Below are 25,010 nucleotides of genomic sequence, written 5' to 3'. Positions count from 1 at the left end.
ATACTCTTTTTAATGCAAACAAAAAGACTGGTTTCAGTTAAACAAGGGTATCATGGTAAGAAATTATAACTCATTATTATATTTGGGATTCACAAACTTTTTTCTCAGCACAGTAGGAGAATCTTGAACTCTTCCATGATGAATGGTGAGCCAAAGAAGAGGTGCCATGGTTGGAAAAATATTTAGAAAGCTAGAGTGCCAGCTAAAATCTTTTAGGAGCCAGGGAAAATGTTTTGCTTTCTTTTTCTTATTTTGTCTATATTTCAGATTGCTTTATTCATTATTCCCTTGTTTAGTTTGTTTGCTTTTGCCTTTTTATTTTTTTAAATCTTGTCATTTTTTAAATATTTTTTGGCCTGGAGGTTTTTGTTTTCTTTTGTCTACTTGTATTTTTTTTCCTTGCTTTGTTCTTATTTGTTTTCTTCCCTTTCCAACCACTTCTGTGCTGGCACAGTGATGGCTTTTCTTCTGTCTGTCCCACTACAATGACTCTTCTTTTGAATGGACTGTAGTGGAGATAGATGTTCAGTGGGAGACCTTTTAAAGACAGATTGCCTTAGCGGAGGAGATGATGAGGATAAGGGTTTTGGTAGTGTGTTCAGAAATGAAAGGATAGATTTTGGTAGTGATGTAGAGGAAAAACATATTTTAGTGCAAACCTATTACATGCTCCAGTTTTAATTCAAATTTGGAAATCAAGCTGGAAATGCATTCTAACTAGAAGAATACTGCAATGCCTCCTGTAAATATAAATAAAGGATGAAAGGCTTTTTTTGCATAGTCTAATCCTTGCTTGTTCCGTCTTTTCTAGGTGGCAACTCTGTGTATGAATTGAGTGCTGTTCTTATACACCGGGGTGTGAGTGCCTACTCAGGCCACTACATAGCTCATGTGAAGGACCCTCAGACTGGTGACTGGTACAAATTTAACGATGAAGAGATAGAAAAGATGGAGGGAAAGAAATTACAGCTAGGGATTGAGGAAGATCTAGGTAAAACCTTTAAGTTGTGAGTGCCATTTTAAAATACAACTTTTTATGGCAAATATTTCTGTCTTAAGTTGACTCCTTTCAGCTTTAGACTTTATAGATTTAACATGTGGTTAATAAAAATAGTTTTATTAGTTGTACATACATTTTTATGACCACCTCATAGTTTTACTGCTAAGTGGAAAATATACATCAGTAACATTTACTACTTAAAGGTATCCTCCTCCCCATTGGTTTCTTATACTATACATGTTTTAATAAAAAGGTAAGGGGATACCACTTTTGATGTATCATGAGAGAAGTAAGAATGCAATGGGTATATTACCCCTATTGCATGAAAAGAAATGATTCTGATATCATTAATTGCTCTGCTGTGGGAACAGGCTGGATGCTCTGAGAAGCAAGAACTCCTGTTCAAAGTAAGCTAACTCAATTAGTGACAGTTAATTTTTTTTCACCTCTAGGTCCTATTGGTGCCATAACTCCAGGATCTCTAATCTGATTCTATTCCCGTATCCACCATCTTGGATTTCAGATTGGATTTTCACCCCTTCTTCCTCCCTCCTTTGGACTTCCAATATGATTCCCTCTGATCTGATTTTTCCCCTCATACAAGCCTGAGTTTGTTGTCCTAGCCTTTACCCCCCACCGCTCTCAAAGAGCAGTTTGCATAAATAAGTCTAAGCAGTTGGAGTAGAGAACGTTAGAAGTTTATATGAAAGGAGAGCCCTGGGAACATAAATTTTTTTTTTAAAGTACAAGATTATTGAATTACTAAACTTATGCATTTCTAATACAGGAAGAAATGTTGCAGTGTGTAGGAGAAAATATCTGTATTCATGGCTGTCATTAATGCCTTAGCGCTAACCCTGTAGACACTTGGAGAGTCCTGTTGAGCACTACTCAGGCCCACCTGTGTAGGTGCTCCTACAATAGCAACCTCTTGCACACCAATTGGGTTTTCACTTGCACCTGGGCAAGTACCCTGCCCACAAGCTATCCCCTGGTGGTTTCTAGGGACACTGAGATCCCACAAAATCCAGGAGTCCTACAAGCCCTAGAAATGCACCTACAGACAAAATAAAAAAAAAGTGCTGGGATCAGCAGTTGGTTACAGAGAGAGAGCTGACAAACTAAAAAGTTTATTAACAAATAGTAAGAACAGTGAACATCATTTATCATCTGTAGTGAATATTGTCTAGAACTGCAGAATATAAGTGATGCTAAATAAATAAATAGAAAAAATTTAAGTTGCAAACAGCCAACAGGTAAAATAATTCATACAGTTAATGATATCTAGACAAGTTTTACTGTACTTAAGTGTCTGGGGCAGTTCAGGATAGGCTGCCCTTATTAGGATGTGTGGAGCTGGGACAGGGCCTTGATGCAAATCTGATTCCTCTGCATTCCCAGCCAAGACTAGACAGCTTTAGCAGATTCAGGGTTTCTTCTATGGGCTGTATCTGAAGGACCAATCTACGTAAAAAGTAATGGCTTTCTCACCAACGACACTACAGGATGTTATAGTCTTATAGCTCCCTGAGGATACTGGGAATATGCTGTTCAAGCCTCATTCTAAGTCAAGCAGGCATTCCAAATTGAATTAGTGTTGCAAGGATAAGAACAACACTTGCAGGCTAGCGTAAGGGAAACAAGTTTATTTCCCTGTACGTACCCGGATCAATCCAGACTGCTGGGTTTTGCCCCTTTCTAGCAGATGGAGACAGAAATGTTTTTAAAACAAAGCTCTGCCTTATATAGGAGAGTGCCACCTACAGTCCTGCAGTATTACTCTGTCTCCAAGCAGATGGTGGAGGTGCAAAACCTACAGTCTGGTCAGGGTATAGTATTTTTTGGGATTGTTAGTCAGAATTAGTTAATAGTTTTCTTGACTAAATTAGTGAATTGGTCTCTTTTAAAAAAAACAAAACAAAAAAAAACAAACAAACAAACCAAAACCGCAATTCTGTGGTCAGCCTCTCAGAGGGTCGGCAGGTCCTGAGAGGGCCATCCCCTGTTGGTTTGAGGCAACTGCCAACGAGGGTTGAGGACCCTATTGTTAGCTTTGGCAGCGTGGGTGTGATACCGGGGAGCCCGGCTCACTCCACCCAGATAGATCAGCACCCTAGACCACTTCAGGCAAGTCTAAATTAAAAAAAAAAAAAGTTTTTCATTTTTACTTTCATTTTTGTCTAGCCGTTTCTCTCCTTCTCCCTCTCATTGGGGGGAGGGGGGGTGTGTGTTTTGCCGTGTTTTTGACTTCGAGGGGGGGGGAACCTGCCTCTCTAGGGACTAAGTCCCATGCTCGCAAACGCGCTAAGACTCATAAGGGTGCGGGTCCGGTCAAGCCTAAGCGTCCCCTCCGCACTGGGGATCCATAGGGGATACTGATTCTTCAACGCAAGATTCAGATCCCAGAGATCCAGATTCTCATCCCCAGAATCCGCCTGGAGCAGATGAGGCGGATCCTGATCCACAACAGGCGGAAAGAGGCTCGCAGGCTGCGGAGAGGGTGATGACCCTAAGGTGGTACGCCTTTTTCGCAAAGAGGAACTGGTACCGCTTATCCCGGCTATTCTCACTGAGCTGGGTATTGACAGCCCTCCTGAAGAATCCAAACTCGGTAAGATGGATCCTGTGTTGTTGGGCCTGAGAGGTCCTGCCACCGCTTTTCCTTTCCATTTCTCGGCTACGGATTTGTTGTTCTGGGAATGGGATACCCCAGATCTCGGGTTGAAAGTCAGTAAGGCCATGGATAAGCTGTATCCTCTGCCAGAGGAGGCTTTGGAGATGTTGTGTGTCCCTAAGGTAGAAGCAGCTGTTTCTGCTGTCACCAAGAAAACCACGATCCCAGTCACAGGAGCGACAGTGCTTAAGGACCTATAGGACAGAAAGTTGGAGGTGCAGCTCAAAAGGATTTTTGAGGTCTCAGCCATGGGAGTTCGGGCGGCTATATGCAGTAATTTTGCAATGAGAGCGGGACTCTGCTGGGTACAGCAATTACAAGCCAGTGCGGGCTTTTCGGATAAGGAGGCTGCCCAGGCGGGACGTCTAGAATCCTCTGTGGCTTACTGTGCTGAATACTTCCACAACCTCTTACGGATGTCGGCAAGGTCCATGGTGTTGGCGGTCTCCGCCCAGAGGCTCTTGTGGTTAAGAAACTGGTCGGCGGACGTGTCATCTAAGGCACAACTGGGATCTTGGAAGATATGATTCAATCCCTGGGAGATAATAAAGTCCATCGTTTACCGGAGGACAGACCTCGCTCTCAAGGTTCCTTCTTGTCTCGGGCCAGATTCAGAGGGAATCGGCGGTATCGACTAACGAAGGTGCCAGCTCTTCCTTTCGTCCAGTACCAGTGAAGCAACAGTCCTGGTCCCAGCTGTTTTGGGGCCGAAGATTCGGCAGAACTGGTTCGGCTCAGCCTTCTCCAGGGTCCAAGTCTTCTCAATGAAGGGGCGCCGGTCCACACCTCGGTGCCAGCAGTAGGGGGCAGGCTGTTCCTGTTTTTCGAGGGGTGGGCCAAGGTGACTACAGACCAGTGGGTGCTGACCATGATAAAACAAGGCTACACTTTAGATTTTGTATGTTGGCCCCGAGATCGGTTTCTCGTCTCCCCCTGTGGGTATGCCACAAAGCGAGCAGCGGTGCGGGAGACGTTGCAGCAAATTCTGCAGTTACGGGCCATTGTCCCAGTTCCTCCAGAGGCACAAAGAAAGGGTCGCTACTCCATTTACTTCGTGGTGCCAAAGAAAGAGGGATCCTTTCGGCCCATTCTAGACCTCAAAAGTGTGAACAAATGTCTAAAGGTTCCTTGCTTTCACATGGAAACCCTGCGGTCGGTCATTGCTTCGGTCAGAAAGGGAGAATTTCTAGCATCGCTGGATCTTACTGAAGCTTACCTTCACATAGGCATCCGTCCAGACCACCAAAGGTTTCTTCGGTTCTACGTTCTGGGCCAGCATTTTCAGTTTCGGGCTCTACCCTTCGGTCTGGCTACTGCCCCAGGACATTCACCAAGGTTTTGCTGGTGGTGGCGGCCCATCTCCGGAGGGAAGGTCTTCTGGTTCATCCCTACTTGGACGATTGGCTGATTCGAGTGAAGTCGGAAATGCTGGCCAGGGACAAGATTCACAGAGTACTATAGCTTCTTCAGTCGCTGGGCTGGATGGTGTGATGCAGTGCAGCACTGCCACACACAGGAACAGACAAAACAACATAGGAAGGCAGGTAATACCAGAGCCAGACAGCAGAGGGCGCAAGGGAGGACAAGAAAAACTACAAATCCCAGGTTCTTAGAGCCAGCACCTGACCCGTGGAGAGAGCCTGAAGGGGAACAGCTAGCAGACTCAGAGAATAACGAGTCGGACACAGGTGAACCGATGGAGTTAGAGGAAGAGGGCGTGCCTACATGTGGCAATGGCCAGAAAAAGCCAGCTCCGGGAAGCAGGAGGAGGAGGAGATGGAGGTAGGTTCTGGGGGAGAAGAATCCTCCAGCTCTCATATGGATACAGAGTAGTCAAAAGGGGAGAGGTATAATTTACACCTTAAAGGAAGTTGGGGAGAAGGGCTCTGAAGAGCCTGGTGTGTCTGGTATTTAAATATAGATGTGTGGGACTTGAAAGATAACTCTGCGCAAGCACCGGTTGTAAGGGAGCCGGAGTGCTTGGGGGCAGGGTCATTTATCTAGGTTTTGAGGCACCAAGAACTGGTGGAGGCGGGGGATGTGAAGGAGTAAATGTATTAGATCCATCTATTGCCTTATAAAATGCTTTGAAGAAACGGTCTCTTTGTGTTATCTTTGGGGATTGGGGGCAGTTTCACCCCCAACTCCGTACAAGGAGAACCCCGAAGCCCAGCAAAGCCAGGGCCTGTTGAGACCCGAACCCAGGGAGTTACGAGCGGCTGACGGACTCCAGGGATATCAGGGACTCGCGAAAGGCAGAGGACCGGCACCCAGGGCAGCGCTGGCGGTGTGCCGTTACAATGGTCAACCTCTCAAAGAGCAGGCTCATACCCTCTCAGTCCTTGGAGTATTTGGGAGCTCTTTTCGACACTCAGAAGGGATGAGTTTTTCTTACCATGGAACGCATCTCCAAGTTACAAGACCAGGTGATGGGCTTGTTATTGAAGAGTATTCCCAGGGTCCGGGATTATCTACAGGTTCTCAGGTCAGTGACTTCAACACTAGAGCTGGTGCCTTGGGCATTTGCTCATATGCGGCCCTTGCAGTACGCATTACTGTCCCGATAGAACCCAGTGTCCGAGCTGTTCCTTCTACCTCTGCCGCTTACTGGGGCAGCGTGGTACAGTCTCGCGTGGTGGCTGGTGACGGACAGTCTATCCTGTGGGGGTTCCTTTGGAGGTGCCAGACTGGACAGTGGTCACCACGGATGCCAGTCTCTCCGACTGGGGAGCAGTGTGCCAGAGGAGATTGGTACAGGGACTGTGGTCTCCTGAGGAATCTCAGTGGTTGATCAATCGGCTGGAGACTCGAGCACTGCGGCTAGCGTTACACGCGTTCTGCCCTCTTCTGCAAGGGAGAGCAATCCTGGTGTTGTCGGACAATGCGACCACGGTGGCGTACATCAACTGCCAAGGTGGAACCAGGAGCCACCCTGTGGCCGTGGAAGTGAGTCAGTTGATCAGCTGGGTGGAACAACACTTAGCATTGCGGCGTCTCACATTGCAGGCGTGGACAATGTGCAAGCGGATTTCCTCAGCCGGCATCATCTCGATCCCGGAGAATGGGAGTTGGCGGACGACACCTTTCAGCACATATGTGTAGCATGGGGCAGGCCCAGCATGGATCTCACGGCAACGTTTCGGAACACCAAGGCTCCGAGGTTCTACGCTTGTTGCCGAGAGACTTGGAGCGGAAGGGGTAGATGCTCTGGTACTACCCTGGTCCACCGGCGTTCTACTGTAAATATTCCCACCTTGGCCACTGATCGGCAGGGTACTCCGACAGATAGAGCTTCACTCAGCGCGAGTAATTTTAGTAGCGCCAGAATGGCCGAGGCGCCCGTGGTTTGCAGACCACCTCAATCTAGCAGTGGCAGGTCCGCTACGATTTCTAGAGATCCCAGACCTACTTCGCCAAGGGCCCATTTGTTTGGAAGAAGTCTATCGCTTCTGTCTAGTGACATGGCTTTTGAAAGGTGCCGCCTAAGTCGCAAAGGTTATTCTCTAGTGGTAGTATTCACTCTTCTCTGGTCACGTAAGACATCTACTAATCTCGTGTATGATAGAGTGTGGAAGGTTTTTGAGTCCTGGTGCTAGAACGAGATGTTTCGCCAGTCCAAGCTTCAGAGTCGGATATTCTGTGTTTTCTTCAAAATGGGCTGTCCAAGGGCTTATCGTGCAGTTCTTTACGAGTTCAGGTAGCAGCTCTTGGTTGTTTGCATGGTTCGGTGCAAGGTGGAGCGTTGGCGGTGCATTCAGATGTAGCTCGTTTCCTTCGAGGAGTAAAGCACTTGCGTCCTCCGGTCAAAAAGCCTTGTCCATCTTGGAGTCTGAATTTGGTGCTTAAGGCCTTGTGTGCTGTGCCTTTTGAGCCTTTAACGAGGGCGACACTGAAGGATCTTACCTTGAAGGTGATTTTTCTGGTCGCCATGACTTCGGCTTGTAGAGTGTCGGAACTCCAAGCTCTTTCCTGCAGGGAACCGTTTTTGAGGATCTCCGGTTCGGGAGTTTCTTTGCGGACGGTTCCTTCTTTTGTGCCGAAGGTGGTGTCTTCTTTTCATGTCAATCAATCTGAGGAGCTTCCAGCCTTCGGGGAATTAGACCGGTCGGATCCTTTGTCAAGAGAATTGCGAAAGGTGGATGTTCGCAGGGTGTTACTGCGGTATTTGGAGGTTACTAATGATTTTCGTATGTCAGACCATCTCTTTGTGCTATGGAATGGTCCTCGACGGGGTCACATGGCTTCAAAAACTACCATTGCTCGATGGATGAAAGAGGCTATCAGCTCAGCTTATTTGCTACGGGGTAGACCTCTTCCAGTTGGGCTCCATGCTCGCTCTACTAGGTTGCAAGTGGAATCCTGGGCGGAGTGTCACTTAGTTTCTCCACAGGAGATTTGTAGGGCGGCTACATGGAAGTCACTACATACTTTCGCAAGGCATTACAGGTTGGATGTGCAAGCTGCGGAGTCAGGAGGATTTGGAGAAGGTGTGCTGCGAGCTGGCCTCTGTGGATCCCATCCCAGGTAAGAACAGCTATGGTACATCCCAGCAGTCTGGACTGATCTGGGTACTTACAGGGAAAGGAAAATTAGTTTCTTACCTGATAATTTTCGTTCCTATAGTACCACGGATCAGTCCAGAGTCCCGCCCGAACAGTCATGAACGTGGGGGAGAGTCCGCTCGTTTTTCTGCAGTTTTGGTTTGATTAACCTCGAGTGGTTCTACAGGTTCAGATCTTAGAAGGGTTCAGTGACCCAGTTATAATTTTTTTCTAGTTCAAGAGTTAGTGTACATAGTTATGGTATCTTATGGGAGCCATTATGCTTTGACATTACGTAATATTGCCGGGACTGTAGGTGGCACTCTCCTATATAAGGTGGAGCTTTGTGTTAAAAAAACCCATCTGTCTCCATCTGCAAGAGGGGTGGCAAAACCCAGCAGTCTGGACTGATCCTTGGTACTTCAGGAACGAAAATTATCATGTAAGAAACTAATTTTCCTTTTTTCTTAAAACTTGATTACCCATTTCTCCCCACATACAGTGCCTTGCAAAAGTATTCGACCACCTAAAAGTTAGCAGGTTTGTGTGGATTACAAATGACAGAATGTTTATTGCAAACTAGTATGCTCTTAAAGTAAATATTCAAAGTTGCATTTCATTATTTCTCTGCATTTTTTGTAAAAGAAAATTAATAACTGAAAAATGCTGCTTTCCAAAGGTATTCAACCCCTTCAGACTAGTACTTGGTAGAACCACCTTTTGCTGCAGTAACAGCTTTATCTAAGAACATGCCATACTGGTTCAGACCAAGGGTCCATCAAGCCCAGCATCCTGTTTCCAACAGTGGCCAATCCAGGCCATAAGAACCTGGCAAGTACCCAAAAACTAAGTCTATTCCATGTTACCGTTGCTAGTAATAGCAGTGGCTATTTTCTAAGTCAACTTAATTAATAGCAGGTAATGGACTTCTCCTCCAGGAACTTATCCAATCCTTTTTTAAACACAGCTATACTAACTGCACTAACCACATCCTCTGGCAACAAATTCCAGAGTTTAATTGTGCGTTGAATGAAAAAGAACTTTCTCTGATTAGTTTTAAATGTGCCCCATGCTAACTTCATGGAGTGCCCCCTAGTCTTTCTATTATCCGAAAGAGTAAATAACCGATTCACATCTACCCGTTCTAGACCTCTCATGATTTTAAACACCTCTATCATATCCCCCCTCAGCCGTCTGTTGGTTTAAGTTTCTACCAGCTTTGCACATTGCTTGGGAGTGATTTCTTTCCTCTTCCTTCCTAGCAGATTTGCTCCAGTTTGGTTGTATGATGCTTTTGGACTGTATTGGATTGAAATCTGGACTTTGACTTGGCCATTGTAGAACATTCACCTTTTTGTTGTTCAACCATTCCTGTGTTGCTTTGGCCTTGTGCTTGGGATCATTGTCTTGCTGAAAGATGAACTTTTCCCAAGTTTCAGCTTTTTAGCAGACTGAAGCAGATTGTTTTGCAGTATCTCCCTGTATGTTGCATTATCCATCCATCCTTCAGTTTCAATAGGATGCCCAGCCCCCACTGAGGAAAAGCATCCCCACAACATGAATGCTGCTGATTGCTGAAGAATGGGCAGTGTTAAGTTTGTGCTACACATAGTATTTTGAATTTTAGCCAAAACACTACATTTTGTCTCATCTGACCACAAAACCTTATCCCACATTTTTAGCCGGATTACTCCAGATAATACTTGGTGTGGTTTTTCTTCAACAATGGCTTCTTTCTAGCTTCCACAGCACAGGGGTCGAATACTTTACGCAAGCAGCATTTTTTTAGTTTTTAATTTTATTTTACAAAAAATGCAGAGAAATAATGAATTGTGACTGAAAATTTACTTTAACAGCATACTGGTTTGTAATAAACATGTTTGGAACAATCTGTGTAAGTGTCATTTGTAATCTACACATCTGTTGTCATTTTAGGGGGTTGAATACTTTCACAAGCCATTGTATATCAAAGTTGGTACAATAAAAAAACAAAATAAGTTCTCTTTAGGGAAGACAAATATCTCAGAGCAAAACAAGGAATCACAGTGCACATTGAAACTCCAGTTTGGCTGCACTGGTCTAAAGTGATAGCTTGCTGTAAGCTAGCTTTCTCTTTGAGTTGTTTCTCTGTGGTTGGCTTAGGGCATATGTGGTAGTATATCCATGCAATCGTGGTCCAATTGCCATTCTGTTTTCTAGCATGCGAAGGATCTTCAAACTGGAAAATGAAGTGTTTGTTTCTCTTCATTTTGGTGCATTTTATTAACTCCATATTATCCAGCAAATTATACTATATTTGTAATTAACTGATATTTGTATGTTGGACACGCTTGTCAGTCATGCTGCAAATCACTTATTTACCATAACTTTGGATGGAATCTGTGCATGGATTTGGGGTTCTTTGCTTGCTTTCACAATTTTGCAGCTGAAATTTGCGAGGAAGGATTTTTGATTTACATGTTTACCACGAATTACAACAGCACAGAGTGCATGCTAACCACTATTATCTTACAATAATGGCAAATAGTGCATGCTCACATCTAGTAATGCACAGTGACTGCTGATAGCAAGCATGAAAAACTGAAAACATGCCAGATTGTCATTGCAGCAAAATGCAACCTGCAGAAGACAATCAGGAGCCTCTGTAAGTCAGGCATGGAGATGGGCTGTATCAGGCAGTAAAGATAGACACTGTGATGTGTGTGACACTGAGTCTGTCTACAGAGAGGGAGTTGACAGTGACACTACTAGTGAGTGAGGGAGGTACAGTGTGTGGGACAGCGAGACTGTGAGAGTGAGGCACTGTGTGGTTAAAAGTAGGGGAGTGTGGGAGTATATTGGGACAGTGAGTGCATGTCTAAAACCTTTTTTTGCCTGTCGTTTACTGAATATTTCAGCAATTTTTTCTTTTTGGTGAAGAGAGGCAGAAGCTGGGTGCATCTCACTTATTTTATTAGTAACATATGCCTCTTTCTACTCATTCTCTGGATCACAAAGTAGAAGAAATTTTGGGTATCATAGATGCTGTATATACATATAACTCTAAATCATTTTGTTCAAATATCTGATTAAAGGCCTGTGCATTTAGATCATTCTGCACATCTAGGAATTTCTGATGATTTTGTTAAATATTCAGAATATTTTGAAGAAAGTTACTAATTTCTCTACCCCTTTTTTGGCAAATTTGTGTAAGAATTTAAGCATTTTTTTACCCAGATGTTTCCTTCTGCATCTTTGTACTTTTAGTTGGAGCCAGGGCTACGATCTGGCACAATGAACCTTCATTCACAATAGGATTTGTTTTCCCATTTTATATTCTCCTTCTCTCCTTCTCTCCCTTCCTCCATTCTCCAGCAGACTTAATCTAGTCATTGCAACAGGACCAGGGGCCATGCATCAGGCTATAATATTTTTAATTATTTGATTAATATTCTGCTTTTCCAGCACATCAAAGCAGATTACATTCAGGTTCTGCAGTCATGGCCACTAGGTGTCACCTTTACGCAATGACCACAACTTCCTCTCCCATGGAGCTATGAATGCTGCCTTTGTGGCATCCCCCTCTGACCCAGGGATTGGAAAACTTGACTTGGGAATTGAACTGGGGACCTTCCAGTTAGCCGTGCACAGCCCCTGAGCAATCAGGCCTGCCTGAGTATTTACTTAATAAAGTAATTGTGATAAGAAATTTTAGTGTATATATTAGGGCACTTCATAACACTTGCAATCAATTACATTTTTTGCCTTTTGTACTTTAGCAGAGACTTCTAAATCACAGACTCGTAAACCCAAATGTGGGAAGGGAACTCATTGTTCTCGAAATGCTTACATGTTGGTCTACAGACTGCAAACACACGAGATGCAGGAGAAAGAGACTAAAACTGTAGAAGTTCCAGGTAAACATTTTTACACTTTTTTTTTTTAAGTACCTATTTTATGTTCTTCTACTTTGTTTTCATTGAATCTTTCCCCAATCTCACATAATGCTTTTCCCTCATCTCCTCCCTTTCAGCCTCTCCCCTTATCCCTTGTCACCTAGCCGACTCTCCACCCTTAGTATTCCCCCTCCCCCGCAACTCCCTTTTACCACCCAAAAACAAAAAAAGAAAAACTTATTTTCTTGTGATTCCCAATGACCAACGACCATCAACCCCTCCGTATCTCTACGTAGTTAAAGAGATCCTTGTATATTTTAAGCCTCTGTACCCCTTCCCCGCCCTACTCACCCTGCCTCTCCTCTACCCTCCTTTGCTAACCTTTGACCCCCCTTTTCCCTCTAATGCCGCCCGTTAAATCCTTCTAACCCCTCTTATCTCATATTTAAGTGAATACTGTTAAGCAAATGTCTCTCAACACCTCATTAGCTCTACAATCTGATTGTAACTGTACTTATCGTCAACTGTATATAGTTGCATCTATTTGTGTTTTTTCACTCCTTCAGTCCAGCCTTGCCCTCCCCTCTAGCTCCCCCTCTCCCACCCTTCCGGTATCCTCGCTTCCCACTCCCCTCCCCTGTATTATTGCTCTATTGTGCTATTGTTTTATTATCTATTTATCTGTTTTACTGTTTTATTGTTATATTGTAACTTTCCTCCGTTTGAGTTTTTTGTAAACCGGCATGATGTGTTTCACGAATGTCGGTAAATAAAAGTTAATAAATAAATAAATAAATAATGCAGCTTATCAGCCAGTCTGGTATGCTTGATTCCAAATAACTGCCATACCTACAACATCTTGTCCAACCCAGTAATTGCATTTTCATTCATGTTCATTCTCCAGTTTTTTCTGTCCTTTATTTCCTGGCTACTCTAGCCTCCAAGTTCATTCCCCCTGTTATTTGTATCTGCGCTTCGGCCTTCTTATTTATTTATTTATTTTATTTATTTAGAGATTTTTTTCTATACCGCGGCACGTTAATAACATCACCTCGGTTTACAAAAAACAGTAACATTAGCAACAAGCTTTACAGATAAAATGAACCTAATGTGTACAATTCTTGTTATATGGTTTTTTGTTAAGTTAACCCCCAAGTTTGATGTAAACCGGCCTGATATGAAGCTTGTCATGAAGTTCGGTATAGAAAAATGTTAAATAAATAAATAAATCAATAAATAAATCAATCTTTGATAGTGGCATGAGATGGAGCAGCCATTGCCCATGAAATTCAGTATATTTCCCCATTTCTCTGTGGATAAGCACAGCAAACAGCCACACAAGATGGGTGATGTCATCTGATGGTACCATCAGGATGTTTTTCTCTCCAAGCTCAGAAAGTTCTACTTTGCTCTCTGGCCCCTTGTCTCTCTGCACGATTCTCCTCAGTATATTTTTGTCCATTCAAAACGTGGTTGAGAAATCAATCACCCCTCAGCATCACTGCGTAATTTTGGAATGTCTTCAGAAAAGAAGTGGAAAGACCCATTTAAAAAATGTAAATGTGCCCGTAAAATATCAATACTGGATTTGCATGGTATACAGTACGAGTGATGCCCTTATCTAGTGAAGAGGAAAATGTAACTTTGGTGGTGATAAGACCTTCTACCAGACACTTCTACAACTCTTGGGGAGTGGCCACTGCTATTGATTGTGTCGGTAGCATGGGATCTTCTTGGTGATTGGGTAATTGCCAGGTTCTTGTGGCCTGGTTTGGCCTCTGTTGGAGGCGGAATGCTGGGCTTGATGGATGCTTGGTCTGACCCAGCATGGTAATTTCTTATAAGATTTTACATTTGGTGTACATATCAGGAGTGAAGATTGGTTTAGCTATTTCACTTATTTATTTATTTATTTATTTACGGGTTTTTTATATACCGAGGCACGTTTGCAAAACATCACCTCGGTTCACAATGTAACATAACTGAGCAACAGGCTTTACAATAATAACGTTTTTTAACAGGGAGGGGGTAAACATGGACAGGAGTAGATGATATGAGAATTATATACATATATACATGTTAGTTTTTACAAGGGCGTTCATCAATGTAATCAGGGTAATTAGCAGGGGGAAGAGATAAGGGAGGGGAGGGGGAGAATATTCACAGAGGGTGGGAGGAGGGGAGAGTAAGTAGGAAGGGCAAGCGTCAGTCGGGAGGTCACTTTTATACTGCTTCAATATTTACTAAAGCTGTCCAAATCTAGAATAAAGACAAATTCTATCTGAGTTCATTTAAGTGTGATTGTGGCATTTCGACAACAGTCTTCTCATCTCTCTCCATTCTATAGTGGCTAAATTCATCAACAGCATTTACCATCTTAGTCATCTTGTTAAAGGCTCTCTTACTCAATGGGACTTCAATGTAGTCCTTTTCTAGATTAATGAACCCTGATCAATAGTTGATCTCAAATTTCTGTCTTAGTATTTTTAATAGCAATAACCTCAGCATGTAGGGTGAGCAAACTTCAAGCCCTAGTAGTCTAAGCTCCCTATACCCAAATCTTTAAAAATAGTGTTGAGAATTCATCTTTTTTTTTTTTTTTTTTTTTTTTAGAACAGAGGTGGCTTCTCCATTCCATTTAAATCAGTACATTATACTATCAATATTTTTGTGCAATCTAATTCTAATAGAGCTGATCATTTGTACTTTATACTGTAGAAGAGCCCTGTTATTTTACTTGGAAAGGTCCAAACTTTTCAGAAAATTTCTCAACGGTTTCTCTCATATGACCCAGCTAAAGAAGGCCTACCAGTAAAAAAAAACCAAAAAACCAAAACCCAAGCCCTCTCTATATTCAAACTCAGCTTGGAAATAGCCAGTTGTGTGGCAAAATTTGTTCCTGCTTGTCAACAGAGAAGGTGAAGTTGCTTACCTGTATCAGGTGTTCTCTGTAGTCAGCAGGACAAATCAGCCAATAAATCCCACTCTCCTCCCCATAGGTTTGACATATATCTTGTGAAATGACTGAGGAGATTCATATGGTGGCAGCTGCGTGGGAATACCTGCACATGCTCAGAAATATTTCTAGTTCTTTCTGAACTCTGAGAGAGCACATTTTCAGTCAGCACTGTATGATGACGCTGCCCACTCACGTGGCTGAATTATTCTGCTTGTTATAGAGAGCACCTTTTACAGTTAAGCAATTTTGCTACCTTCTTCCCTGAAAGGAAAAGAATGCTCCTTCAAAATATGCCAAGTTCTGGTTGGCCAGAGGAGTAATGTGACATAGGAGGTGCAATAAATCCTAGAGTTAAAATTCCATTGTCAAAAGCATACAAGAAAAGGCAGTTATCAGAAACTCCATCCTAAATTTCTGGTGATACATAGTCCATAGTCTTATGGCATAAGTATGCTGAACCTTTATATCACGACATCTGCTCTGTGCTACGATTAGTTGAACTGTCATGATTAATAGATATCTATCTCGAGAACTTCCAAGTGCCCGTCTGTAAATTGTTGGGTTAAGAATGGAAGAAGTGCCATGCTGGGTCAGACCAAGGGTCCATTTAGCCCAGCATCATGACTCTAAGGAAGCAGATAGCAAAAAAAAACCAAACAGATCCATTTCCTGTTGCCTACTCCAAGGGGCAACTGGTGGCTTTCCCTGTGTTTACTTGGCTAATAATTGTTCATGGACTTTTCTTCTAGGAATTTGTCTAAACTCCTTTTAAACTTGGCTATGCTAGATGCCTTGACCTCATCCTCCAGCAACAAATTCCATAACTTAATTGTGCATTGAGTAAAAAAAAAAAAAAATGTTTCCAAGCTGTTGTTAATCTGTTCCTGTTAATTTCACTGAGTGTCCCCTAGTCCTTATACTATCTGAAAAGGTGAATACCGTTCCCTATTTACCTGTTCCACCCCACTCATGAGATGTGTGATGGAATGATCATTTTTCCCTGCTTTGTAGCTTTTCTGCAGAAACTGGTGGAACTGGATAATTGCAAATTTGAGGAATGGTGTATTGAAATGTCAGAAATGCGTAAACAGAGTGTGGACAAGGGCAAAGCCAAACATGAAGAGGTGAAGGAGCTGTACCAAAGGTTACCTGCTGGAGCTGGTCTGTAAGATATTTTGCTAATATTTTATAGTAATTTCTGACTTGCTATAATATATTTTAGATTTTTAGCCTGCTTTTCCAAATAATGTTCAAGGCAGCTTACAGCATTATTAGCATTCATGTACAGTAAGTCTCGTCCTCAAAAGAGCTTAAAATCAAAGTGGGTATTTGAGGCAGTGGAAGATATTGACTTGCACATGGTCGCAAGGTGTGTCAATGGGGAAAGTGGGATTTGAGCCCTAGTTCGCTGATTCTCAGACTCATGCTATATCCACAAGGCTACTACTTCTCCATCTTGGAAATATTAGTAAATTCTAATGCCAAGCAATAACAATAACCAAAAATGAACTGCCTTATTTAATCCATGCTGTAATTCAAAAGGGCTCCTGAAATAGTCTAGAAATGTTACTTTTCAAGGTTATAAAAAATCTATGCAGCTTTTCTTCATGCTCAAGACCTGCCACACTTCTCAAGTTTTACAATATACGTTACATTAGGATTTGATTCATTAAGCTTTTTTTTTTATCTTGTTCTGTGCCTATGTGAAAATACTTTGATTAATTAGTCTTTAATTTCATCCATCATATAATTCTATTTGTTAAAATTAGAGAAACTGCATTAGAGTTTAGAAACTGAAAAGTGCACATGTTTCTCTGTGGTCAAGCAGGATAATATCATCCACGCAAATAAGTGATGTCATTGGACAACACCAGGATAGAAAGTTCTCTCAGAGCTAAGAAAAACTTTAAAGGTCTTTCAGAGCATGTGCAGACGTTCCCATGCAGCTGCCTGCCATGCATTTCTCATCTGTCTCTTTCTTTTCACTCTTGTGAATGGATATGAATTGCTTGCTTATATTTTTCCAACCACTTTTTGGGTTCTTTTTCCTTCTCTTCAATTATTCTTCTTTAGTTTAGCAAGTCTCCTAAAACCATTTAAAAAAAAAAAATCTAAATTTTTAAAATTATTACCATTTGATTTCTTTCCACATTAGCCCGAAGAAAAATGTCAAGCCCAAACCTGCAGGTGCTCCTCTTCCTTCCTGCCTGCGCGGCCCCAGAAGAAAAACATTGCTGGAGCCACGTGGGTAGGAAGGAGGAGGAGCATCGGCCATGTACAGAAGAAGAGCAGTATTTATGGACCGCCGCAGATCCCACGTCGCGGCAGCCCAAGAAGAGGAGGAGGCCCGGTAGCAGGGCTGCCATGAATCCCACGTCATGGCGGCCCGAGAAGAGGAGGAGGCCTGGTAGGGCTGCCGCGGATCTCACGTCGCAGGCGGCCCAAGAAGATCAGGGTTGCTGCAGAGCCCATCCTGTGGCGACCCGCGAAGAGGAGGCCCAGAGATGAGAGAGAGGCTAAGGGCCTGTATAGAGTGTGTATGGTATGAGATGAGTTGAGAGATTGTGTGAGAGTGAGTTGAGAGAATGTGTGGGAGTGAGGACCTGAATGTTTGCAGAGACAGCATATGAGAGCCTGTGTGTGTGTGTGAGAGAGAGAGATGAGAGAGAGAGAGCCTGTGCTTGAGCAAGACAGCATGTGGGAATGAGAGAGCTTGTGTGTGTGTGAGACAGCATGTGCTAGAGAGAGACATTGTGTTTGTATGTATGAGAGAGAGCATGTGAGAATGAGAGCTGTGGGTGCGTGAGACAGCCTGTGAGTGTGTGAGCCGGTGTGTGTGTGTGAGAGAGAAAGCATTTGAGAATGAGAATCTGTGTGTGAGGGAAGAAGACAGATAAGAGAAAAGAAATAGAAAAAAAAAAGACCCTGTAAAAGGAATTGGCAAAAAAAAACCCAAGAAGGTTCCAAGAAGCTTGGAAAAAAAGCCTGTGACTAACCGATTAGAAAACTAAGATCAGACAGCAAAGGTAAAAAAAAAAAAATTTACTTTTTAGCGATTGGCCTATGTTATCTTTGGGAATGTGCAAGAATAGCACTTTTTGTATGCTGATCTCGCAATATATGAGATCACGGGTCACGATTTGAAGCTCCAGGGAGGAAGACTCAGAACCAATGTCAAGAAATATTTCTTCACGGAGAGGATGGTGGATGCCTGAAATGCCCTTCCAGAGGAAGTGGTGAAGACTAAAACTGTGAAGGATTTCAAAGGGGCATGGGATAAACACTGTGGATCCATAAAGGCTAGAAGATGGGAATGAAGAGCCATGGGGGTGGCTTGCTGAATGGTGGTTACTACCTGGTGATTACTACCCTTACTCAATAAGCCTTCACACGGTTAATGCAACTCCAACATTGCTTTCTGCTTCAGTGGCAAGGGGAAATGTGGAAAAGAGGATTTGCATTCAGACAAAAACCAACAAGGACTGAACTACACAGTCTGGGTAAACAAGTGTGGGGGTAGCTTGCTTATTGCGGCGGTTACTACCCTAAACCAGTTAAGCCTGATACTTCACTTTGAATGCATATACAGCGTTGCTGTCTACTTCAATGGCAGGGGGAAATGTGGAAAAGAGGATTTACATTCAGACAACATCCAACAAGGCATTGATCTGTGCAGTCTGGATTAACAAGCATCGTGGTAATTTGCTTGATGCGGCAGTTACTACCCTTAACCATTAAGCCTTATGCTCACCTTTGATGCAACTCCAGCATTACTCTATGCATCAATGGCAGGGGGTGGCAGGAAATTTGAATGAAACAGTTACCAACAAGGGCCCTGAACTTGGTGGTTGGTGAAACAGATAAGTATGGGAAAATAAGCGTGGGAGCTTGCTGGGCAGACTGGATGGGCTGATTGGTCTTTTTCTGCCGTCATTTCTATGTTTCTATGTTCAGTATGGAGGAAGTGGAAGCCCTCAAATGTTTAATACCGCGGGGCCTGCACAGAGGAGGCAGTAGAATGGGCTTCAGTGCCAGTAGCAGCAATCAGCGCCTCCCCAAATAGCCACGTGGCAGCAGTGACAGGGGTAGCAGAGGAATGAGAGAGGCTCTGAGTTTGCTGGAAAAAGAAAGAGAAGGGGTCTGCCTTCAGTGTGTGCATGTGTATGAATGGGACTCTGCATGGGGGTGTATGTGTGTGAATCCATGAGTGCCTTCCTGAGGGGGTGTGTATGAGAAAATGGTTTTCTTCCTGGGGTCTGTCTGTGTGAGAAAACGTGCCTGCCTGTGTGTGGTGTAAGTGTGTGGGAATGAATTGGTGCCTGCCTGTGTGTGGTGTAGGTGTGTGGGAATGAATTGGTGCCTGCCTGGGGGGGTCTTTGTGTGTGAGAATGTATGTGTGTGTGCCTGGGGGCTGGGGAGCCAGCGGGGAGTGAATGAATGGGAGCCTGCCTGGGGGTCAGTGTCTGTGTGTGAGTGACTGGGAGCTTGTCTGGGTGTGTGTGTGTGTCTGTGAGGGAGCTAGTGAGAGCATGTATGTGTATGAGAGAATCCAGGGGAGTAAGAGCTTTTGTGTGGGGGGAGAGAGTGTCTTAGAGCCTGAGTGTGTGTCAGTGTCTGTGAGAGAGAGGTTATGGTGGGTATAAGAGCATGTATGTGACGGTGTATGTGTGAGAGAGAATGGATATATGAGTATATGTGAAAGAGAGGCGATAAAGTTTGTGGGCGCCCCTAACCTCCTAATCCTCGACAATCTCGGGGTGACTGGAATTCAAGAGTTCCCAGGTATGGACAGCAGGGGATTTTTAAAATCCTTATTAGTTTTAATTATTGGGTGTTATTTGATATATGTGCTGTTTTGAAATATTTTATTGATGCTTGGGAAATTTAAAAAAAATGTATATGATTTTAATTAATAAAAATTATTCTATTTGTCAGTAGCTTTAAAATGTTCTTTTATTAATATGGTTTTACTATTAAACTTGATGCTTTGTTTCTTGATTTTATTTGCTTTATGTGGAATGGTGGTTCTGTTTTTCCATTGTTACACACAGAATCTGGCTTCTTGAGGTTTCCATTTCAGTTTTTCTGTAATTTGTGATCCTCTATTTCTGTATGTATTTATTTATTTCAAGGCTTTTCTATACCGAGGTTTAGCAGTTAGCCTTCACCCCGGTTTACAATCGAACAAATTGTTACATATAACGGTATAGTATACATCAAACTGATCGGGTAAAAAACATATAACTAGAATTATTTGGTGAGGGTCTGTCTCTGCTTTGCATGTGTGACTAAGGTGAGAGATTCTGCTAGCGTGTAGAGACTGTGTAGAGATCTATAGCAATCGGGTTAGTTTTGTTTCCTCAGTAGGTGGTGTATTGGTATTCTGGGACCCAGTGTAATATTTACCTGTGCTTTTTCACAGGTAGGGTTATTGTTACTTGAGTCCGCGGTGTTACTACTGTTACATTGTGATAGGCTTGCTGTATAGATTTTGAGTGTCTTTTTTGCGGGGTTTTGTTAGTTCACTAACAGGCCGATACAGTAAGGAGCGGTAGGAAGAGCTGCGTTAATGCTGGGCGCACCCGCGGTTGCCGCACACACAGTCCGGCTCACCTACAGCTCGATACTGTATTTAAATTGCTTGCAAAAGCAAGCCGCGTCCAAGAAGCGTCCGTGAAGCGTTAGGCCCGCGCAATCCATTTTACTGTATAGAGCACTATACAGTATCCTGGGTGCGCTGGCCTAACGCTTCACAGACATGCTGGTATCTGTCATTTCAAATGACATTTGAAATGACAGGTACCAGGAAGTCGACGGTTCTCCTACGCTCGAGATTGCCAGTCCTCTCTCCCCTCCTCCCGAAGCAAGGCGCGAAAAGCAGCCTTGCTTCGGGAGGAGGGGAGAGAGGACTGGCAGTGTAAAGCAACGACTTACATTTTTCGCAGCCCTCCTCTAGAGATGGACATCGGCGGAGACAGCCCACGGCTCCCCTGCCTCCCGGCGAAGATGGATGCCTGCACGGGCGAAAGCGGCCCCTGTGCGTGCAATTGGGCCGCTCAAGACGTGACGTCACATGTCGTGACGCCAAACGTCGTGACATCATGCCTTGAGCGGCCCAATTGCACACCCAGGGGCCGCTTTCGCCCGTTCAGGCATCCATCTTCGCCTCCAGGAGGCACGGGAGCCGCGGTCCGTCTCCGGAGGAGGGCTGCGAAAAAAGTAAGTCGTTGCTTTACACTACCAGTCCTCTCTCCCCTCCTCCCGAAGCAAGGCTGCTTTACGCGCTTTGCTTCGGGAGGAGGGGAGAGAGGACTGGCAATCCCGAGCGTAGGAGAACCGTCCACTTCGTTGCTACTTTTTTTTTTTTTTTTGCTTTTTCGATTTTTTTCTGCTTTCGTTGCTTCGGGATGAGGGGGAAGAGGACTGGGGCTGCCCCGGAGACCAGCCATTGACGCGGCCAGGGCAGGTGAGCGGGGGCTGGGGGAAAGTTTGCCACCTACACTTACCCCTGCCTCTAATGCAGGGGTAAGGGTAGGTGGTAAGTTAGCAGGTTAAACGCGCGGCAAAACGGCAGGGTAAAAAAGCGATAGTCAGGGCGCGCGTTACTGTATGGGAGGGAATAGATAATTTGATCGTTTACATCTAATATACATGCCGCGGGCGGAAGGGGTTACCCGGTGATTTAAAGAGGCGGTAAGAATCGGTTAAAGGGGATTGTGTATCGCAGGAAGGGCTAACGCGGCCGGAAAGTGAGTAGAAAGCGGGTTAGGAGCGGGGGAACCGCGGCCGCACTTTACTGTACTGACCTGTATGTGTCTGGCAGCGGAAGGAGTTTGGGTTGCTGTTACTGTGAGGTGACACCAGAATCTGAAAATATCTTCTTGTATGATGAGCTGTAAATGAAACATCCAAGCTCCATTGTTGGCTGAACAAGGTAGGAGTCGGGGCTGAGACTCCAGGAGTGGTGGCGCGACTGGGGGGGGAAGCACAAAGCAGAAGGTTCACCTAGGGTGCCTAATCCCTTTGAACCAGCCCTGGCTGCAAGCTATATAAATTAGAATTCCAAGCTGTTATTCTAGTCAATCACTTGGAAAATCTGGAAACTCTTGGAAACTTTTAATCTGTACAGACCAGCCCAGCAATAGGAGGACCTTGAGTTGCACTTTTCTCCTTGTGCTTGAATCTGCTTGGAAACTTAGAGGTTGAGTTGTCTTAAGCCTTGCTAAACACTTGTTTCAAACTTACTGCTTTGATGAAATGTTACCTGTTAATGCATAAAAAGAATTCAGGGAAATGAATTGTGGCTTGTTTTGGAGTCATTATTAAGGACTGGAATGATGCAAGGCTTTTGGGGAAACAGATGTATAACATTACAAGAGTTGCCCCAAGGAGATGAAGGTCAGGTTTCAGGTTTTTATATTGGGTTTAAAAGGCGGGGGAGGTGGGGATCCCTGCATGATTGTCAAAGACACAGTTAAGCTGAAATTATTAAGTTGTATGCAGAAGACTGAATTCTTTCTTATTGATTTAGGATTATTGCCCATTCTCTTTTTTTTTTTTTTTTTTTTTTTTTTTTAAATATGCATCCAAAAATGAAAAAAAAGAAATGTATGGGCTCCGCTTTTCAAGATGAATGATAGAAATGACTGTGAGTGGTCCTTGCTTGGATTTGCAGGAAACGCCAATAGGCTTGCTGACACCTTGCAACAAATTTACAGACCGATACAGTAAAAGTCGCGGGAGAGCGGGCGAGCACAGGCCACTCTCTTGTGCGCGCGATTTAGTATCGGCCTGCATGCAAATGAGGGCCCGTGGTAAAAAGAGGCGCTAGGGACACTAGTGCGTCCCTAGTGCCTCTTCTTTGACAGGAGCAGCGGCTGTCAGCGAGTTTGATAGTCAGTTCTCAAACCCGCTGACAGCCACGGGTTCGAAAACTGGATGCTGGCAAAATTGAGCGTCCGGTTTTCAAGGCGTGGGCCGATTTCAAATCTGATAGACTTTTTTGACTGGGTAACCAAGGAATTGGATCAAGGAACATCACTCAATGTCATCTACTTGGATTTCAGCAAAGCTTTTGATACGGTCCCGCACAGGATACTGGTGAATAAAATAAGAAGCTTAGGCGTGAGTGCCAAGGTGGTGGCCTGGATTGCAAACTGGTTGACAGACAGAAGACAATGTGTGATGGTAAATGGAACTTACTCTGAAGAGAGAGCGGTGTTGAGTGGAGTGCCGCAGGGGTTGGTGTTGGGACCGGTCCTGTTCAATATTTTTGTGAGCGACATTGCGGATGGGATAGAAGGTAAGGTTTGTCTTTTTGCGGATGACACTAAGATCTGCAACAAAGTGGACACGCTGGAAGGAATGGAGAAAATGAGACTGGATTTAAGGAAGCTGGAAGAGTGGTCGAAGATATGGCAGCTGAGATTCAATGCCAAGAAGTGCAGAGTCATGCATATGGGGTGTGGAAATCCGAATGAACTGTATTAGATGGGGGGAGAAGGGTTGATGTGCACGGGGCAGGAGAGGGACCTTGGGGTGATAGTGTATAATGATCTGAAGTCGGCGAAACAATGTGACAAGGCGATAGCTAAAGCTAGAAGAATGCTGGGCTGCATAGAGAGAGGAATATCGAGTAAGAAAAGGGAAGTGATTATCCCCTTGTACAGGTCCTTGGTGAGGCCTCACCTGGAGTACTGTGTTTAGTTCTGGAGACCGTATCTCCAAAGAGACAGAGACAAGATGGAGGCGGTCCAGAGAAGGGCGACAAAAAAGGTGGAAGGTCTTCATCGAATGACTTATGAGGAGAGATTGAAGAATCTAAATATGTACACCCTGGAGGAAAGGAGGAGCAGAGGTGATACTTGAAAGGTTTTAATGATCCAAAGACAACGACAAACCTTTTCCGTCAGAAAACAATCAGCAGAACCAGGGGTCACGATTTGAAGCTCCAGGGAGGAAGACTCAGAACCAATGTCAGGAAGTATTTCTTCACGAAGAGGGTGGTGAATGCCTGGAATGCCCTTCTGGAGGAAGTGGTGAAGACCAGAACTGTGAAGGACTTCAAAGGGGCGTGGGATAAACACTGTGGATTCATAAAGTCTAGAGGATGTGAATGAAGAGTGGGTGGCTTGCGGGAATGACGGCTACTACCTGGAGATAATACCTTTATTCAATAAACATACACATGGTTAACGCGACTCCAACATTGCTCTAAGCTTCAACGGCAAGAGGAAATGTGGAAAAAAGGATTTGCATTCACAAAAAGCGGGGAGTAGCTTGCTTGTTACGGCGGTTATTACCCCAAACCAAATAACCCTGATACTTCACTTTCAATGCATATCCAGCATAACTATCTGCTTCAACGGCAGGGGGAATGAAGAAAAGCGGATCTATATACAGACAACAATCAACAAGGACTGAATTACATAGTCTAGGTAAACAAGCATGCATGTAGCTTGCTTATTGCGGTGGTTACTACCCCTAACTAATTAAGCTAGATATTTCACTTAGGTGCAGCTCCAGCACTGCTCTCTACATTAATGGTGGGGGTGGGAGGGAAATAGAACAAAAGGTTACTAAGAGCCAAGAGTAACAGTTAAGTATGAGAAAAAAAAAAGTGCGAAGCTTGCTGGGCAGACTGGATGGGCCGTTGGTCTTCTTCTGCCGTCATTTCTATGTTTCTATAAATTTATTTTTTTTTAAATTTTTAATTATTTTTAACTTTTGGGACCTCTGACTTAATATCGCCATGATATTAAGTTGGAGGGTTTGCAGGAAACTTTCCCGGTGCTGGCAGAAATGAAACGCCTACCTTTGGGTAGGCGCTAATTTCTGAAAGTAAAATATGCGGCTTGGCTGCACGTTTTACTTACTGAATCGCGCGGGAATAACTAATAGGGCCATCAACATGCATTTGAATGTTGCGGGCGCTATTAGTTTCGGGGGGGGGGGAGGGGGG

The 25,010-nt window shown here is 44.0% G+C and overlaps 1 protein-coding gene across 6 annotated transcripts in view; it reads left to right on the top strand.

Annotated features, from left to right (window-relative positions):
* Positions 1 to 25,010, top strand: part of USP48 (ubiquitin specific peptidase 48) — a 148,014-nt gene that overhangs the window by 38,413 nt on the left and 84,591 nt on the right. For 4 of the 6 annotated variants that reach the window (XM_029578101.1, XM_029578103.1, XM_029578104.1 and 1 more), the window contains exons 9-11: positions 812 to 991; positions 11,974 to 12,111; positions 16,061 to 16,210. In XM_029578101.1, coding sequence (XP_029433961.1) covers positions 812 to 991; positions 11,974 to 12,111; positions 16,061 to 16,210 — 468 coding nt within the window. The remainder of the gene's footprint in view (positions 1 to 811; positions 992 to 11,973; positions 12,112 to 16,060; positions 16,211 to 25,010) is intronic. The other 2 variants (XM_029578102.1, XM_029578105.1) reach the window with 1 other exon arrangement.

This window comes from Rhinatrema bivittatum, chromosome 15, assembly GCF_901001135.1.
Source record: "Rhinatrema bivittatum chromosome 15, aRhiBiv1.1, whole genome shotgun sequence".
Lineage (NCBI taxonomy): Eukaryota > Metazoa > Chordata > Amphibia > Gymnophiona > Rhinatrematidae > Rhinatrema > Rhinatrema bivittatum.
This window is presented reverse-complemented; position numbering and strand designations above follow the sequence as displayed.